The sequence below is a fragment of the Staurois parvus genome, unplaced genomic scaffold (genome assembly GCF_062004578.1).
Source record: "Staurois parvus isolate SC_StPar_1 unplaced genomic scaffold, SC_StPar_1.0 ptg000401l, whole genome shotgun sequence".
NCBI classification, from domain to species: Eukaryota; Metazoa; Chordata; class Amphibia; order Anura; family Ranidae; genus Staurois; species Staurois parvus.
In genome coordinates, this window is record NW_028318197.1 from 3971266 (window position 1) to 3990321 (window position 19056).

General features: G+C 39.8%; 1 protein-coding gene across 1 annotated transcript in view; it reads left to right on the plus strand.

Moving 5' to 3' along the window:
- Positions 1 to 19056, plus strand: part of CFAP61 (cilia and flagella associated protein 61) — a 409554-nt gene that overhangs the window by 277725 nt on the left and 112773 nt on the right. Inside the window, exons 23-25 of the mRNA XM_089686524.1 lie at positions 5710 to 6037; positions 9419 to 9510; positions 15438 to 15643. Coding sequence (XP_089542650.1) covers positions 5710 to 6037; positions 9419 to 9510; positions 15438 to 15643 — 626 coding nt within the window. The remainder of the gene's footprint in view (positions 1 to 5709; positions 6038 to 9418; positions 9511 to 15437; positions 15644 to 19056) is intronic.

Consider the following 19056-nt stretch of genomic DNA (forward strand, 5'->3'; position numbering starts at 1 on the left):
ATTTGAAATGAAACAAACAAGATGTGCTTTAATTGCAGACTGTCAGCTTTAATTTGAGGGTATTTACATCCAAATCAGGTGAACGGTGTAGGAATTACAACAGTTTGCATATCTGCCTCCCACTTGTTAAGGGACCAAAAGTAATGGGACAGAATAATAACCATAAATCAAACTTTCACTTTTTAATACTTGGTTGCAAATCCTTTGCAGTCAATTACAGCCTGAAGTCTGGAACGCATAGACATCACCAGACGCTGGGTTTCATCCCTGGTGATGCTCTGCCAGGCCTCTACTGCAACTGTCTTCAGTTCCTGCTTGTTCTTGGGGCATTTTCCCTTCAGTTTTGTCTTCAGCAAGTGAAATGCATGCTCAATCGGATTCAGGTCAGGTGATTGACTTGGCCATTGCATAACATTCCACTTCTTTCCCTTAAAAAACTCTTTGCTTGCTTTTGCAGTATGCTTTGGGTCATTGTCCATCTGCACTGTGAAGCGGCGTCCAATGAGTTCTGAAGCATTTGGCTGAATATGAGCAGATAATATTGCCCGAAACACTTCAGAATTCATCCTGCTGCTTTTGTCCGCAGTCACATCATCAATAAATACAAGAGAACCAGTTCCATTGGCAGCCATACATGCCCATGCCATGACACTACCATCACCATGCTTCACTGATGAGGTGGTATGCTTAGGTTCATGTGCAGTTCCTTTCCTTCTCCATACTCTTCTCTTCCCATCACTCTGGTACAAGTTGATCTTGGTCTCATCTGTCCATAGGATGTTGTTCCAGAACTGTGAAGGCTTTTTTAGATGTCGTTTGGCAAACTCTAATCTGGCCTTCCTGTTTTTGAGGCTCACCAATGGTTTACATCTTGTGGTGAACCCTCTGTATTCATTCTGGTGAAGTCTTCTCTTGATTGTTGACTTTGACACACATACACCTACCTCCCGGAGAGTTTTCTTGATCTGGCCAACTGTTGTGAAGGGTGTTTTCTTCACCAGGGAAAGAATTCTTCGGTCATCCACCACAGTTGTTTTCCGTGGTCTTCCGGGGCTTTTGGTGTTGCTGAGCTCACCGATGCGTTCCTTCTTTTTAAGAATGTCCCAAACAGTTGTTTTGGCCACGCCTAATGTTTTTGCTATCTCTCTGGTGGGTTTGTTTTGTTTTTTCAGCCTAATGATGGCTTGCTTCACTGATAGTGACAGCTCTTTGGATCTCATCTTGAGAGTTGACAGCAACAGATTCCAAATGCAAATAGCACACTTGAAATGAACTCTGGACCTTTTATCTGCTTATTGTAATTGGGATAATGAGGAAATAACACACACCTGGCCATGGAACAGCTGAGAAGCCAATTGTCCCATTACTTTTGGTCCCTTAACAAGTGGGAGGCACATATGCAAACTGTTGTAAATCCTACACTGTTCACCTGATTTGGATGTAAATATCCTCAAATTAAAGCTGACAGTCTGCAGTTAAAGCGCATCTTGTTCGTTTCATTTCAAATCCATTGTGGTGGTGTATAGAGCCAAAAATGTTAGAATTGTGTCGATGTCCCAATATTTATGGACTTGACTGTATATATAAATTAATTATGGAGAGACTTCAGCTGGTAATTATTTACTGCAAAATCTAGTTCTGGGTTGTGTGCCCTTAGTACCATCAAGTTAAGATTGTACATAGCAGAAACTAGAAAGAAAATGAAAGTAAAATACTTGGAAAGTAGGTTGTGTTCTTTGTTTATACTGTTTACACACACACTATATTGCCAAAAGTATTGTGACGTTTGCCTTTACACGCCTGTGAACTTTAATGGTTACCCAGTCTTAGTCCGTGGGGTTCAATATTGAGTTGTCCCACCAGCTCCAGTTAGGTCCATATATTATACATATACATATATTTGGATACAGGCACAATTTTCATACTTTTGACTCTGTGTGCCACTAGAATAAATTAAAACGAAACAATCCAAATTAATTTGAAGTGCAGACTTTCAGCTTTAATTCAGGGGGTGAACATAAATATCAAGTACAAATTTTAGGAACTGCAACCATTTTTATACACAGTCCCTCAATTTTCAGGGGCTCAAATGTATTTGGACAAATGAATATAATCATAAATAAAATGTTCATTTTTAATAGTTTGTTGAGAATCCTTTACTGGCAATGACTGCCTGAAGTCTAGAACCCATGGACGTTATCAAAGACTGGGTTTCCTCCCAAATTGACTTGCCCATTGCAGAATATTCCACTTCTTTTCCTTGAAAAGCTCCTGGGTTGCTTTTGCAGTGTGTTTTCAATCATTGTCCATCTGTACTGTGAAGAGCCGTCCAATAAATTTTGCTGCATTTGGCTGAATCTGGGCTGACAGTATATCTCTAAACACTGCAGAATTCATCCGGCTGCTTCTGTCTTCTGTCACATCATCAATAAACACCAATGACCCAGTGGCACTGGAAGCCATGCATGCCCATGCCATCACACTGCCTCCACCATGTTTTACAGATGAGGTTGTGTGCTTTGGATCATGAGCTGTTCCAAGCTTTCTACACACTTTTTTCTTCTCGTCATTCTGGTAAAGATTAATATTAGTTTCATCCATCCAAAGAATGCTTTTCTAGAACTGGTCTGGCATTTTTAGATGTTTTTTGGCAATGTCTAATCTGGCTTTTCTATTCTTCAGGCTTATGAATGGTTTGCACCTTGTAGTGAACCCTCTGTATTTGCTCTTGAGAAGCCTTCTCTTGATTGTAGACTTTGACAATGATACGCCCACCTCCTGGAGAGTGCCCTTCACTTGTCTGGATGTTGTGAATGGGCTTTTCTTTACCATAGAGAGGATCCTGCGATCATCCACCACTGTTGTTTTCTGTGGACGTCCATGCCTTTTTATGTTGCTGAGCTCACCAGTGCGTTCTTCTTTCCTCAGAATGTACCAAACTGTTGATTTGGCTGCTCCTAATGTTGCTGCTATCTATCTGATAGATTTGTTTAGTTTTTGAAGCCTTACAATGGCCTGTTTCACTTGCATGGACTGCTCCTTTGAACACATGAGGTTCACAGCAATAGATTCCAAAATGCAAATACCACACTTAGAATCAACTCCAGACCTTTTACCTGCTTAACTAGTTGCCGACCGCAGATAGCCGAATGACGGCTAAACTGCGGCCGGCCAGTTCTTAGTGGACGTCATATGACATCCTCCCAGAACGCGCTCTCCTGCGCGCCCCAGGGGGCGCGCACCCGGCGATCTCCGTGATCGCTGTGTCCTACGGACACAGCTGATCACGCGATGTGGTAAAAGGCCAATCATACCGGCCTTTTACCACGTGATCAGCGGTGTCCAATGACACGCTGATCACAGGGAAATGCAAGTGCCGGTTCTCGGCTGCACTTTCCTCACGCTGTCAGATCGTGAGGAAAGTACTGCCGAGAACCGGCAGTTGTCAGAGCGGGGATCGGCACCGATCATCAGGGCACTGATGATCAGTGCCCTGATGATCGGTGCCCAGCAATGCCACCCGCAAGTTCCGCCCACCTGTGCCCAGCAGTGCGCCCACTAGCTCCGCCCACCTGTGCCCAGCAGATCACCCACCTGTGCCCAGCAGTGCACCCACCTGTGCCCAGCAGTGCACCCACCTGTGCCACTCTGCAGTGTCACACACCTGTGCCCAGAAGTGCCACCTACCTGTGCCCAGCAGTGCCACCCACCTGTGCCCACCCACCTGTGCCCACCAGTGCCACCCACCTGTGCCCACCCACCAGTGCTCCCCACCAGTGCCACCCACCAGTGCAGCCCAGCAGTGCTGCCAGTCAGTGCCACCAGTCAGTGCCCAGGGGTTGTGCCAGTCAGTGCCGCCAGTCAGTGCCCAGCAGTGATGCCAGTCAGTGCCGTCTATCAGTACCCATCATCAGTGTCACCTATCAGTGCCGCCTATCAGTGCTGCATATTAGTGCCGCCTATCCGTGAGACCTCATTAGTGCTGTCTATCAGTGCCGCCTATCCGTGCCACCTCATTAGTACTGCCTATCAGTGCCCTTTAGTGATGCCTATCAGTGCCCATCAGTGCCACCTATCAGTGGCCATCAGTGCTGCCTCATCAACGCACATCAGTGAAGGAGAAAAAATACCTGTTTGAAAAATTTTATAATAGAAACAAAGAAACTTTTTTTTTTTTTTCAAATTTTTTGCACTTTTTTAATTTATAGCACAAAAAGTAAAGCGCCCAGTGGCGATTAAATACCACCAAAAGAAAGCTCTATTTGTGAGAAAAAAATGATCAAATTTTCATATGGGTACAATGTTGCATGACCGCGCAATTGTCAATCAAAGTGCGGCAGCGCTGAAAGCTGAAAATTGGCCTGGTAAATAAGGGGGTATAAGTGCCTGGTAGGCAAGTGGTTAATTGATGAAGAAATAATGGAGTAGCCCCCACCTGACCATTAAACAGCTTTTAATTCAATTGTCCAATTACTTTTGGTCCCATAAAAAAGGGGGGATGTCTACTCTTAAGAGCTGTAATTCCTAAACCTTTCCTCCAGTTTGGATGTACATACCCTCAAATGAAACCTGAGAGTGTGCACTTTCAGACCATATCCATTATATAAATATAGCTTGAATATGTTTTGGTACATACCTGAAAAAACTAAAACTGCCTGTGTCCAAATACTGTATATATGGACCTAACTGTATAATATCTTCAACTCTTCTGGGAAGGCTGTCTATAAGTTTTAGGAGTGTGCCTATGGGAATGTTTGACCATTCTTCCACAAGCTCATTTATGAGGTCGGATGAGAAGGCCTGGCTCGCAGATTCCCCTCTAAATCATTCCAAAGGTGAAAAACAACCCACACCATAATCACCCCTCCACCAAACTTTACACTTGGCACAATGCAGTCAGGCAAGTACCATTCTCCTGGCAACCACCAAACCCAGGCATGTCCACCGGATTGCCAGAAAAAGAAGCTTGATTCATCACTCCAAGGAACATGTCTCCACTGCTCTAGGGCCCACTGGTGGAGTGCTTTACAACCCTGCATCCAACACTTTGCATTGCACTTGGCGTTGTAAGGCTTAGATGCAGCTGCTTGGCCATGGAAACCCATTCTGTGAAACTCTCTACGCACTGTTGTGCTAATCTGAAGGTCACATGAAGTTTGGAGGTCTTTAGCTATTGACTCTGCAAACAGTTGGTGACTTCTGCGCACTGTGCGCTTCAGCATGCCTTGACCCCGTTCTGTCATTTTACGTGGCCTACCGCTTCATGGCTGAGTTGCTGTTGTTCCCAGGTGATTCCACTTTGTTATAATACCACTAACAGTTGACCATGGAATATTTAGTAGCAAGGAAACTTCACGTATGGATTTATTGCACATGTGGCAAACTATCATGGTACCACGCTTGAACTCCTTAGAGTGACCCCTCACAATTGTCTGTAGAAGCACTCTGCATGCCTAGGTTTTTCATTTCATACACCTGTGGCCATGGAGGTGATTGGAACACCTGAATCCAATGAATTGGAGAGATGTCCCAATACTTTTGGCATTATAGTGTGTGTATGTATATATATATATATATATATATACATATATATATATATACACATATATATGGTACATGTTTTGAGTTTGTATATGTTTTGATTGTATGTAACTTTAAAATTAGTGCTGAAACTTATTGATTAATATTTTAATCCTTTTTTTCCTGTAGGTGGTATTTAACTTTTTCCAGAAGGGAGTAGACTATCAGGCCTTCAAAGCAATAAATGATGCATGTCTAGTATATGACAGGAGGCTGGTCATTGACACCACATTTCACACAAATGACACATCTATAAGAGCAGCAGGGCCACTGACCAAGTACTCTAATAGATATTATGCAAACGAATGGTCTCATAGTTACTTCAGCTCAAAGGAAATTGGCTCTCATCTTGCTGCTTGTATGCTACCTCTCTTTGATCCAACACTGGAACCAATGAGTGAGCCCCCACAAGAACAAGACAGGCTCATTCCAATTTACAAAGGTCCTGTCATTCAAGGTATGAACTAAGGAATAAATATAAGCACTGTGTTCCTAACTAACAGTACAGGACCTGACTTACTTCTGCTTACAAACATCTAATCATGGTCAGGGAATACAAATGATTGGGAACATCAGTGATTGGGAAAAGTCTAAACCAGGGGATTCCAACCTTTTGATTTTCCCAGGCTTCATTTGAAGAAGAGGAATTGTTTTGGGACACACATAAAATACACTGTCAATAAGGATAGCTGATGAATGGAAAAAGTCAGACAGAGCAATGAGTTAATGATTACTGCTATAGATAACGTACCTAATAATAGTAGTAATAGAACTTAATTTTTTTGTTTTTTTTTTATTATGAAAGTAATAGAAGGCAACATAAAACTAGTGCAATATTTGATACTGTTTTTGATAAACCAATGCATCAATATCTGTTTCGATGGATGTAGTAGCAATTCCTAGTGAATTCGCAAGGTGCTCATCAGATAATTTTGGTTCTAATTTTGCCCTCCATGTGCTTCGTCCTTGAAAATAGTTGCTCACCAATGTACAGTAGGTGCCATCGAAAACTGGTGACACGAATAAGGCATAATTGTGAAGAGTGGGATATTTTTCTTTGGAAAAATAGAATAGAAAAATTATAAAAGTCCAGTAAAGAGTCAAATTTTTCTTTGGCTGCATATGTTTGCTAAGTATAAATTCATTTAAAAAAAAATTATTAAAAAAATTAACATTTTTTGTATGTTTTCAATTTTGGCCTGCATTCATAGTCGTCTTGGGCCACATGCCAGCTGTGACACACAGGTTGGACACTCCTGGTTTAAACATAGGTCATTGTGATTTTTTTTACCTAGCACTGCATTGTATCTGCTTCACCTTCAATCGTTTATGAGATTGAAACAATTCTTTGAATGAATGTTGTCATTGTCATATTGATCCTATTGAGGCCAGCCAACAAAACAATCAAGAACAAGAAAATGTTCTGTGTAAAAGAGGATCCTAGCAGAAAATTGCTGCTAACACCAACCCTAAATTTCAAAATAAGTTTATTGCATCAGTGAAAATGTTATAGTATCGTGAAGAATATTTCCATGATTATGCGTCATGATACCATCTCATCTGAAATTTAATGCAATTAAATTTCTGGGGCCAATTTTTACTGTGCCAAACTAGTGATGCTGAAAAACCTGTACCAAATTCAGCTAAGCAAGGGTTCTTAAATAAATAGGAGAAAAGGCACTTGTCCTGGGTCAACCAGCTGATACACACAAATTTAAACACCCTAATAAACTAGCTCATATTTAGTTCACCTTACTGGGTAGTACAAGTTCTGCTTTTCTTTCTTCCCTTACTGACATCAGTGAGGCTGCTATGGCTGACAGTAGTGCTGGTGTCATGTCTAAGCCCACTCTGTATGCTCTGCCATTTACTAAGCTCAAAGTGGCACATCAAACTCAAAGGATTTCCAGGATTAAAATCAGCATATTCTTGTTGGCCTTTTAAGGTGCAGGACTGTTTTGCAGTCAAGTTTGCGAAAACCTCACTATATATTTGTTTTGTGTTCCCATTCACAAAGCAAGCCTAAGCAAATTAAAAAATATATTTATTACATTTGGATTTTTATTATAAGGTGTCATGGCTGACTTCAAGTCCAGTGTCAGTCTGTCCCAGCAGAAAGACTAAGAACTGGCTGAGCTCTCTCTCAATAACATACCATGGAGTAGCCCATCTGCTAAATCATTACAGCTACAATCATAGGCATAGGTACGGGGTGTACAGGATGTGCCTGGGAACACCCTAATCACCCTGTGCGGTGCAGGTTCTCCCTGCTACTGACACCATCCATTGCTCTGACACCAATCTCTGTTGTACTGACACCATCCATGGCTCTACTGACACTGTTCTCTGCCCTACTGACACATCCACTGTTCTACTGACTGAAACCATCCACTGTCATACTGAAACCATCCACTGCCCTACTGACACCATACACTGCTCTACTTACACCATACGCTGCTTTACTAACACCATCCAAGTTTTAATGCATTTTAAAATGCTTGTTTACATTTTTTTTAAAGAGTGTGTGTTTGTATTTATATGTGTGTTTGAGCTTTTGAGTGCACACCGTAATACAATACTATGCGTACACCTATGGCTACAATTAATAACCTGTATTTAAATATCTTGCTGAAATGAGTAAATCAATGACTTCCTGGTGCCCCATACTTGGCTTGTGGACTCCAGCAGCTAATAGGAAATCTAAACCAATCTATCTCTGCATTTAAGCCATGGATACATTTAAGATTACCTTTCTAACATTCATGACCTATACTTCCCCAGGTTCAGTAAATCACTCCAGCTAACTAGAAAAACATACTTATCATTGCAATAAATACAATTTAATAGTTTTCGAAATAGTTACTCTACAATAATGTTCAGAGCAGGGATAGTGCATTACATAGATAGCATTCCTCATTTCAAAGATGATTATATTCTCTATTTTAGTGCCATGCTATTCATCATATAGTTAATGTTAATATTGATCCTAATGAAATAAGAACCACTTTCAGGTAAAATTCTCTGGGGAACATTTTGTTCTATGTTGAACTCAATACTTCTACATGTTTATAACAACCAACCAGTAATTCTTTTTGGGGTCACAAGTAAAAGTAAAATGCTATACTGTTTGTCATTTGATAGTAATATATTGTGTAGAATCTGTATTTATTTTGCCTATCTGCTCTGTTACCTTCCTGTTTTGTTTTTTTTTAAATTTATTTTCCCCTTCCCCCTCCCTCTTTTCCAATATGCAGTCTTGTGGGTCTTGCAGGATGGTATCTCTGCAATGTGTTTTCAATAGCAAATAGGTGTTTACTGAGCAATATTGCATAGTTATAGTATTGTTCTTTCTTATAATGTAAAGGAATTGGCATAAACTACTACAGGAGCTATCCCAACTTAAAGGGAATCTAGTGTGTTTACAGGAAACCCGTTTTCAAAAGGCAGCCTCACCTACACTCTATTCAGCAAGATTTCCACAGTGGTTTCAGCTAGTGTAGAAATGAGATTTACAAGTCTGAATCACTATAGAATAATTGTGATAGTAATAGTTTTATATATATATATATATATATATATATATATATATATCTTTAATATATTTATTTAAAATATATTTATATATATATATTTTTTTTTTATTTTATATCATTTGTTATAAATAGTGTAAATGCTTGCTAGAATTCCTTGGTGATATTCAGACTCTTACATAAATACAGACTCTTACATTCATAGATTTTCTTTTACGTGTTGGCTATACCTACATTTTGTGATAATTATAGTATTGTTTAAGTCTAAGAAGGTTACAGTATTTGTGTAATGATCTCTGCTCTTATAGGTGGAATTGTACCTGGAGGGTATCACTATTTACATGTGAACAAGCCTGCACTCCCTTGTCCATTACAAGCTCAGATCCAGCAGCCCAACTATGTAAGTATCTGTATCTGCTGGATTGCATGTATAAAATTGTTACTGACTGTAAGATTATTACAGTGTTACAAGAGTCAATTATATTTTTTATTAAAATGCTAAACATGTTATACTCACCTGCTCTGTTCAATGGTTTTGCACAGACACGGCCCCAAACCACTGCTTTTGGGTAAATCTTGGCTCCTCCTTTTCTCCAGGTGCCCCACATAGCAAGCAACTTGCTATGGAGATACACAGTGCATGCTCTCTCCCAAGTTGTGTGTGTCTATGGAGCCACACTCCATAGGCACACACTGTGTGGCTTAGCCCCGCCCCCACTTCTTTCTCACAGCATTTGATTGACAGCAGCAGTAGCTGTCCGAGTCCCTATGTGAAGAGACAGAGAGGCGAGAGAAGAAATGCAGCCATGCACAGTGCTGGATCGATTGAGGTAGGTGGGTGAGGACAGAAAGCTCTAAATAATTTTTTACGTTAATGCAGGGAATGCATAAAAGTAAAAACGTTACTTTAACGCCACTTTAAGTATAACAGAAGTATGTTGCACGGACTTTAATGCTACACTGTTTAATCCAAAATCACAGGTAGTAACTCTATGCCTCTATATATATTCTATGTTCTGTATGTAAGGAGACCATTCATCGTTGCTTCAGGAATTAGCATTGTATTCCTGTTTTCTAGTGGAAAACACTTTACCCAGGAAAGACAGAAGAGGAACTATTCTTTCTTTCCTCAGTGTCATGCGTGCCTATGATGTGGGCCAGCCACCAGCACCATAACAACCATTGAGGCTCTAGTGGCAGGCACTTAATATAGAAGCCACACCACTTCCCAGCATTAAAGCCCACTTATAGGGTTGCCAGGAGTAGGTGTGAAGGGATTATTCCATGTTAACTCCTGTGCTTTTTTACACTCACCAATGTAAGTGGACCCTCACTATATAATCTCCGTGCTCAGTTGCATTTTTTAAATTTATGTTCACATTAATCTCACTCTGGATGACATCAGACATACTGCCTATTCCACCGGTTTCTGACCAATGACAGAAAGATCTGTTCTTTGCACAGTACATAGTTACTCCAATAATTTCATACATCTGAGATTTATTATGTTCTCTTTCTCTGGTAACTATATTGTGTTTTGTTCTCAAAGCTGATTGTTGTTGAACCAACTCTGCAGTATTTTCAGGTCTAAATGTTCTATGGTTAGAAAAGAGCCGTTAATATTATTGTATTACATCACAGGAATAAAAGCTAGTTGTGTAAACAAGAAGATAACAAACCTTGCTAATTTCAATATTAGCTGAACATCAACTGTCTCTATCATTCAATGCCCATTCAAATGGACTTCTTGTTATATAACATTGTACCAAAAACTATTTTGGCTAATAAATGGGAAAAGTTTTATAATTATTTACTGATGGATTTTTGAGTGTTATTCATACTCAAACACATGTAAAAGGAATTTATGGATTATAGGTAGAGCCTGATGGCTGAATCAGCCACTGAATTTTTATATGAATTTGATACTATAACAGTGCTATCACCTTACTAGATTTTCTGTTTCTCCTAATTATTTGTCATATCTGGGAACTTTTAAAACATATACAATACAAGAACATACATACAACACATATAGAACATACATACACACTGCATACTGTGGTATGGCAAGGGGTGTTGCTAAAGTATCCCTCATCTCATCCAGTGCCCCCCCCATCACCTCCAGCAGCCCCCTCCTTCATCTCCTCCAGTGGCCCCCTCTTTCATGTCCTCCCCTCCTTCATGTCCTCCAGCGGCCCCTCCTTCATCTTCTCCAGCGTCCCCCTCCCTTATCTTCTCCAGCACCCCTCCCCCTATCTCCTCCAGGAGCCCCCTCCCTCATCTTCTCCAGCGGCCCCCTCCTTTATCTCCTCCAGCAGCCCCCTCCCTCATCTCCTTCAGCGGCTCCTTCCTTCATCTCCTCCAGCGGCCCCCTCCCTCATCTCCTCCAGCTGCCCCCTCCTTTCTCTTTCTTTCTTTCTTTCCCTCTTTTTTTCTCTTTCTTTATTTCCCTCTTTTCTTCTCTTTCTTTCTTTCCCTCTTTTTTGCTCTTTCTTTCTTTCCCTTTTTTTCTCTTTCTTTCTTTCCCTCTTTTTTGCTCTTTCTTTCTGTCCCTCTTTTTTTCTCTTTCTTTCCCTCCTTCTATACATTTCTTTTTCTTTCTTTCTCTGTCTCCCATTTCCTTTCTTTCTTTTCTTTCTTTCTTTCTTTCTTTCTTTCTTTCTTTCTTTCTTTCTTTCTTTCTTTCTTGCTTTCCCTCTCCTGTTTCTCTCCTTTTCCTCTTTCCTTTTCTTTCCCTCTTTCTATACGCCTCTCTTTCTTTCTCACTCTCTGTCTCTCCTTTCCCTTTCCCTTTTTCCTTTCTTTTCCTTTCCTTTCCCTCTCTCTTTTCTTTCTCCCCTTCCCTCTCTCTTTTCTTTCTCCCCTTCCCTCTCTCTTTTCTTTCTCCCCTTCCCTCTCTCTTTTCTTTCTCCCCTTCCCTCTCTCTTTTCTTTCTCCCCTTCCCTCTCTCTTTTCTTTCTCCCCTTCCCTCTCTTTTCTTTCTCCCCTTCCCTCTCTCTTTTCTTTATCCCCTTCTCTCTCTCTTAGTTTTCTCTCTTTCCCTCTCTCTTTGTTCTCTCTCTCTCTTTTCTCTCTCTCTTTTCCCTCTCTCTTTTCTCTCTCTCTTTTCCCTCTCTCTCTCTCTCTCTCTCTCTTTTCCCTCTCTCTTTTCTCTCTCTCTTTTCCCTCTTCCTCTCTCTTTTTCCCTCTTTCTCTCTCTCTTTCCCTCTTTCTCTCTCTCTCTTTCCCTCTTTCTCTGTGTCTCCCTCCTTTCTTCCTTCTTTCTTTCCCTCTTTCTTTCTGGCCTACAAAAAAATGTTAAAAAATAATAAAATATAAGATTGTAAAAAATTAAATAAAAATAAAAACCTACTGACATTAGTGGCGGAATTAGTAAGGCCACAGTATTTATCTCCCGTTCGATATTTTACTATTAATTGACTTTTATTATTTCATGAGAAATTTCTGAAAAATGGGTCACGTGACCTTCATATCACATGCAAAATTCTTTAGTGGATTGACCCTAATGTCCCTTGTCCTGCCAGGGGCAACTCACCTCCACAGCTCTTCCTCCTCTCCCTCTCTCCTCCTAAACCGGTAGTGGTACCTTCTAGTAGAGGAGGACTGAATTCAATTTCTTTGGCCTTTCATTGAGCCTGTTTGCTCTTAGAATCACAGTTCTAATGCGCTTTTTCTGGTAGGAGCTATTTTTTTTTTTGTTTTAGCAAATGGAAAGCTGGTTAGTAAAAAGAGCAGATGGTTGTTAAGGCTTGAAAATGCTCATTTTCAGGCATTTTCAGGTGCTCCCATTGAAATCTATGGTGCCAAAAATGCTCCATTCTTCTTCAAATGTACCTTTGAGTTTTAGGCCTAAGTGCTCTTTTGTAAACAAGCACAATTTATAGGGTTAGTTCACCTTTACCAAAAAAACTGCCTATGTAGGTAAGGGATGTCTGTAGATAAAAACAAACTGTGCAGCTCTGATTAAAGGGGAATAATGCTCTTGCAATAGGTGTGGACCATATATGTACCTCCCAAAGCCTTACTGGAATACTTCTAGGATGCTGCTATGAGAGGCCTAGTCATTACTGCTCACCTTCACCATCACAAGAGTGAGCTCTCAAACACTGAGCTCAGAGACACTGCATCATGGGAAAGAAAACATGTGAGTGGGTTTGAATTAGAGAAAGAGCGCACTCCTGTGATGGTGGAGGTGAGCCTTAATGACTAGGCCTCTCTTAGCTACATCCTAGGAAAGTCCTGCGAGTATTACAGTCAGGCTTCAGGAGGCACGTAAATTGCCTAAACCTATAGCAAGGCATCATTGAACTGAAGTCAGAGCTGCACAGTTTGATTTTATCTACAGGCACCCCTTATCTTGCATAGACTTTTTTTTATTTTTTGGTAAAGGTGAACGAATGCTTTAAAATCATGGAATTCTGGTTATTGAGCATGCTTGAAAAATCTGACTGAAGGCATCTAGAGGAACAAATCTCAGAAATGAAGGTGATATTTGCAACAAAACTTTTAATGAGATATTCATTTTATCTTTTTATTTTTGGCTAGAGTTCTGCTTTAAGTGTGCATTAGCCCTAATTCACACCTGAGCACTTTGTATCTTGAAGTTCAATGCTTCAAAATGCTCAATAACCAAACCAAACCATTTATTTTACCAAAAAAGAAAAAAACACCTCTGCAAGATAAGGGGAGCCTGGCGAGAAAATCAAACTGCAGCTCTTAGTAAAATTCAATAATGCTGTTGCTATAGGTGTAGGCAAGGCTGCTGATAGAGATCATGGGGCCCCATACAGACAACCTGACAGGGCCCCCCCCATTCCTGACAGAAAATATCAAAGCGAAATTTCACTAAAAATACACTAAAATCATTATTAGTTGACACAAACACAAAATAGCGGCACAGTTCTTGTTTTAATCTACAGACACCCCTTACATGTACAGGCAGTTTTTGTGGTAAAGGAGAATTAATCCTATCAATTGTGCCTGTTTACAAATGAGCACTCAGGTGCTTGTAGATGCCTAAAGCTACTTTTGAAGCAGGATAGGGTATTTTTTGGCACCATATACATCAATGGGAGCACTTGAAAATGCCTGAAAATTTGCATTTTCAAGTCTTAACAACCATCTGCTCTTCCTAGTAACTAGCTTTCCATTGGCTAAAACAAAAAAAAGCTCCTACCAGAATATGCATGAAAAGTCACCCAAAAATGCACAGAAAAACGCACCACAAAATTGTTTGTAAACACTCATGCTCAGGTGCTTCAGTGGCAACATATTCTCTTTCCTTTTAGACAATAATATAGAATATTTGTATGTTTCTTTTTAGCTTTGTAAGGTGTAATAGGGTAGTGAAGCAAAAAAAAAAAATCCACTGAATATGGTATTAACAACATATCATTAAAGTTTGTTTACAATGTGTAATGGGGATATGAATTTGTCAATGACATTGCCCATTGGAATTGAGCACTTAAAATGCTAAGTATGAGTCTCTTCCACATTAAAACTGTAATACTAAGAGCAGGCAGGTTCATTGAAATGCAGAAGAAAATTCATTCAGTCCCTCTGCTAGAATTGTTAGATTTGTTTAAAAGTAGCAGTACTTGATTTTATATATTGATAGGTCAAGGTCAAGCAGCAAGATCAAGGTCAAGCAGCAAGGTCTAGAATAGGTAGTGATGCATTTTTTGTGGAATTATACCCAGACATTTTGGAAGAGTCTGAAGTTGCAGATAATAGCTTGCTTGGCTTCCAGAGCACTTAATTTCAAAGTAAATCTCCTTCAGGGCCAGAGTACTGCCAATTCTGATGGTACTTTTATAGACCTTAGAATGGTTAGAAATGTTATGGAATACAACAGACCACATCAGACACACTCACATTTCTCTCTGGAGGTAAATAACATTTCCAGTGTAGAATACCTTCTGCCTTTGCTACATTGCTGCCCTTAGATAAGAACTAAGCTGAGTTTATCTGGTGAACAACACATAGATGTTGATTTACTTAAATTGGAGAGTGCAAAATTTGGTGAAATTTGTATAGAAATCAATCTTCTTCCAGTTTTTATTTTTTTTTTTTGTCGAAGCTTAATTGAACAAGCTAAAGTTAGCAGCTGATTGGCTACGATACAGAGCAGCACCAAATTATGTACTCTCCAGTTTTAGTAAATCAACCCCATAGGATACAACCATACATTTCTATGATCAGACCACCACCTCAAGTCTATATTTCCCAAATTAGATTTATACCATGGCTTCAGCTTTTTGATAGTAGAGATATCATCTTCTGAAACTTTTAAAATGTATTGCCAATACATTCTATGACTTTTTTCAGGGACAGGAAATAATAACAGGAAAGGCAGAGAATGGTGATTACTTCCGGGTGCACATCAATCAGTACAATATGGTAGAAACCATAACATGTCTGTCTTTGAAACCTTTTCCTGCATCCAATATTATATGCTTGTATGGACAGCACGAACGACTGTTGAACAATCTGTGTTCTAGATTTGAAGAAGGACTCATCAAAGACTTCTATAGGTAAGGCTTAAAAATAGTAATACATAAACATACAGCTACTATACATATTTGCATGCATGCGATTGGAGGCACCTTTCCTTACTTTGTTTTTCCACAGGTAAGGCCTCAAAATGGTCATATATATGAACATATGTAATGTCTTATGCATGTACATGAGATTACAAGCACCTTTGCCTTACATATTCCAAACAGCAGAGAGAGATTTAAAGGTTCATTCAACTTTTTCAGAGTGGAATAAACTATTTAAAGGTACAACATTTTTTTATTTTGCAAGGCATACATGAGGGTTATAACCCCTGTCAATTTGTTTTCACCATTTGTATCCCATTGGGGGGATTTCCCTTTTATGCATCCCATAGCCAAAACAGGTCATTCCTTCAAAGGAATCCCTGGTTATTACAAAGGTCACCAGAACTAGTGTCTCATTGGCAGGGGCGGACTGACAACTCATGGGGCCCCCGGGCAATAAGGGATCATGGGGCCCCTGTGTCCTTGCCCAAACTCAAAAAAGCCTATGAAAAAGATACCCGGGCATCTCATGGGGCCCCCTACTGACCCCGGGCTCTCGGGCAGTGCCCGAATTTCCAAATGGTCAGTCTGCCCCTGCTCTTTGGGGAGATTTCCCCTTTATTTCTGTTCTGGTGACAATCCAAAATTTGGGATTTTCTTTCACTCTCGGTCATAACTATAAACAGGACAAATAGAGAAAATAAATCTCAGCACAGACAGCAATAAAAAGCTGACAGGGGCTCTAATTCATCTCCACTCTATCCAAAACTAAAAAAAAGTTTTACCTTTAGTTATACTTTAATCCACACAAAACCGTTCTTTAATTTTTTAAGGAGTTTATTTTAATTTTCCTTCTGTTTTGTAATGATTACATGGATACAACTGCAGACACTGCAACTGTTGTGTCAAGGCTACCCAGACATACACACCCAGACATGCTCAATATACATACACTCACACTTCTCTTTCCCTTCAGCAAACAGTATGGTTTATATAGTACTTTAAGTTTGTACTAGAGTGGAAGTCAGTTGTACAGCATATCTATTGATGCACCCTTAAGAACTACACTAAAGCTCCATGCACACGGGGTGTTTTGATAATGTTGGTAACATTAGCTGTGTAAAGTCACGTTAAAAATGTGTTTTCAGCTTTTTTTAGCATTTTTGCATTAGCGTTTAGCTGCGTTTTCCTGTGTTTTTCGCATTTGCATTTTTTAGTGTTTTTTTACCACAAAAATAAATCTTTTTTGGTCAAAAAAAGTCCAGGAACGCCGGTTTGCGGTGCTTTACCACCATTCTCCGTGTTTCACCACGCTTTGCCGCGTTTTTCAGCATTAGAGCGTTTTTACAGCTAAAAAACTCCTCTAGAAACCCATTAGTCCTGGGTTTTTTTCCAGCCACAAAAACGTTCCTGCCAAACGTTGATTACAGTCTATGTGTGCATGGACACATGGGATAACATGCTGGGGGGGTTTACTAGCTGTAGAAAAAACGTAAAAAAAATGTCAAAAGCCAAAAACAGCAGCTGTAAAAAACGTCCAGTGTGCATGAGGACTCACAGTCATAATAGTGAAAAGTCAAACAGTTGGACTGTAGATGTATCCATCCAAGACTGCCATATCTTAGAATTTGTTGTGACACAGGCCCTACCTGTATAGATTATTTTATATTTTGGAAGCGCTGAATTCACTTGATGATACATTTGTTGTAGAGTTGGGGGGGGGGGGGTATTTTTCCAATTGAGAAAAATGAAGTTTTAGCCTGAATAAAAATTATCTTGAATAAGAATGAATCTACGCAGACCTCAGGGGTCTTTGGGGCCTGAAGGCCCAAATGAGATTCCAGTACATTGAACATAGAAAACAAAGAAGGAGCTTCTAGGTGCAGAGTTCTAGAATTCTAAAGAACTAGAGTTCCGCTTCTCTCTTCTTGAAGTGCTGCTGAAGTGCATACTAGGCTTCCCCCACCTGCAGGGCCAAAAAACAAATCAGGATACCCAAAAGGCCTTTTCAATCCAAGAGCTCCCTATGTATCCCCTTCTTCAACGTACATTGAAAAAACTGTTTCAGAAGATAGTGATTTGTGAACAAGTCCTGAACATGTGTAACATATCTGCTGGGTTAACACCACACCTGGGGCATTTGGCATCAGTTCCCACATGGAATAACTCAGATGGTGTATAATGCAAGTGATGAATGAATTTGAACTGTGTGATCATGTTCACAGTACTGATATCAGAAATTCAGGTACCAGTAACTTCTCCCCATCCACCCTCCATAGAATCAAGTATACATTGGAGCCATTTCAGGTGAGTGTTCTCAAATGGACCAGATCCTGTGGCTGGCCATCATTCATATAAGGTTGGGGTGAGTTTGGTGTGATCAGAACCAAATAATAAATGTCCTAAAGGAGACAAGGACAATTTCACCTTCAATGCCCCAAACTGAGTCTTAATAATGTGATGTATTAGAAGGTGTTTGAAGGAACTTTTGTTATGAATTTGGTTTTGTTCCTTGAGTACCTCGAAGGGTATACAAAAAGCCTTTATCAAAAGTCTGAGCTAGATAGATAATACCTCTACTTTTAGTTTTACTTTAGTCAACAAGGAGAATGACTGGTTTATTATCAACACTTATGGACTAATAATTACAACAGTGTAGTTGCCTACCACTCCTCTTATATCCTCCAATGGATATATAGATACCAAAAGCTCCAAGCGTTTTAGTGTGGTGCTACTAAATAGTTACAACGTACTAGATATTGTGCTAAAAAAACTAGCAGTGCTTCAAACACTCCCCTCCCTTATGAGTGCATCACTAGCATGCGTATATGTGCATCCTCCTCAAATAAATCCAATATTATGATGATTTTGAAATTACAGTGTCAAATCCTAAAGAAATTTCCAGCTTATGTATGATGTACTACAAAACACCTCCCTCCACAGAAACATGCTCGTGTGGTGATTTATGCAACAGTGATTATTTGTGACATCCTCAAATTACAATATACAAGACCTTAAAAAATTGCTTTAATAGTGCAAGCAATGTACTACAAAACACATTCCCCCCATCCCCACTGAAAAACGAATCTGTTTCTGTGCAGAGTCTATGCAATGACAAACATTTGTGACATCCACAACATACAGTTCCTTAGACAAAGTGCTTTTGTGCAGTCCACTTTAAAGTGCTCTTGAGATTAATGCAGTGCTACGTTCCTTCATGTGACACTCGTATCATAAACAATCACTGTTGCATAACTCAACACAGGAGCATATTTATATTTCTGTGGAGGGAGGTGTTTGTAGTACATCATAAGTAAGTTGGAAATTTCTTTAGGATTTGACACTGTAATTTCAAAATCATCATATTATTGGATTTATTTGAGGAGGATGCACATATACGCATG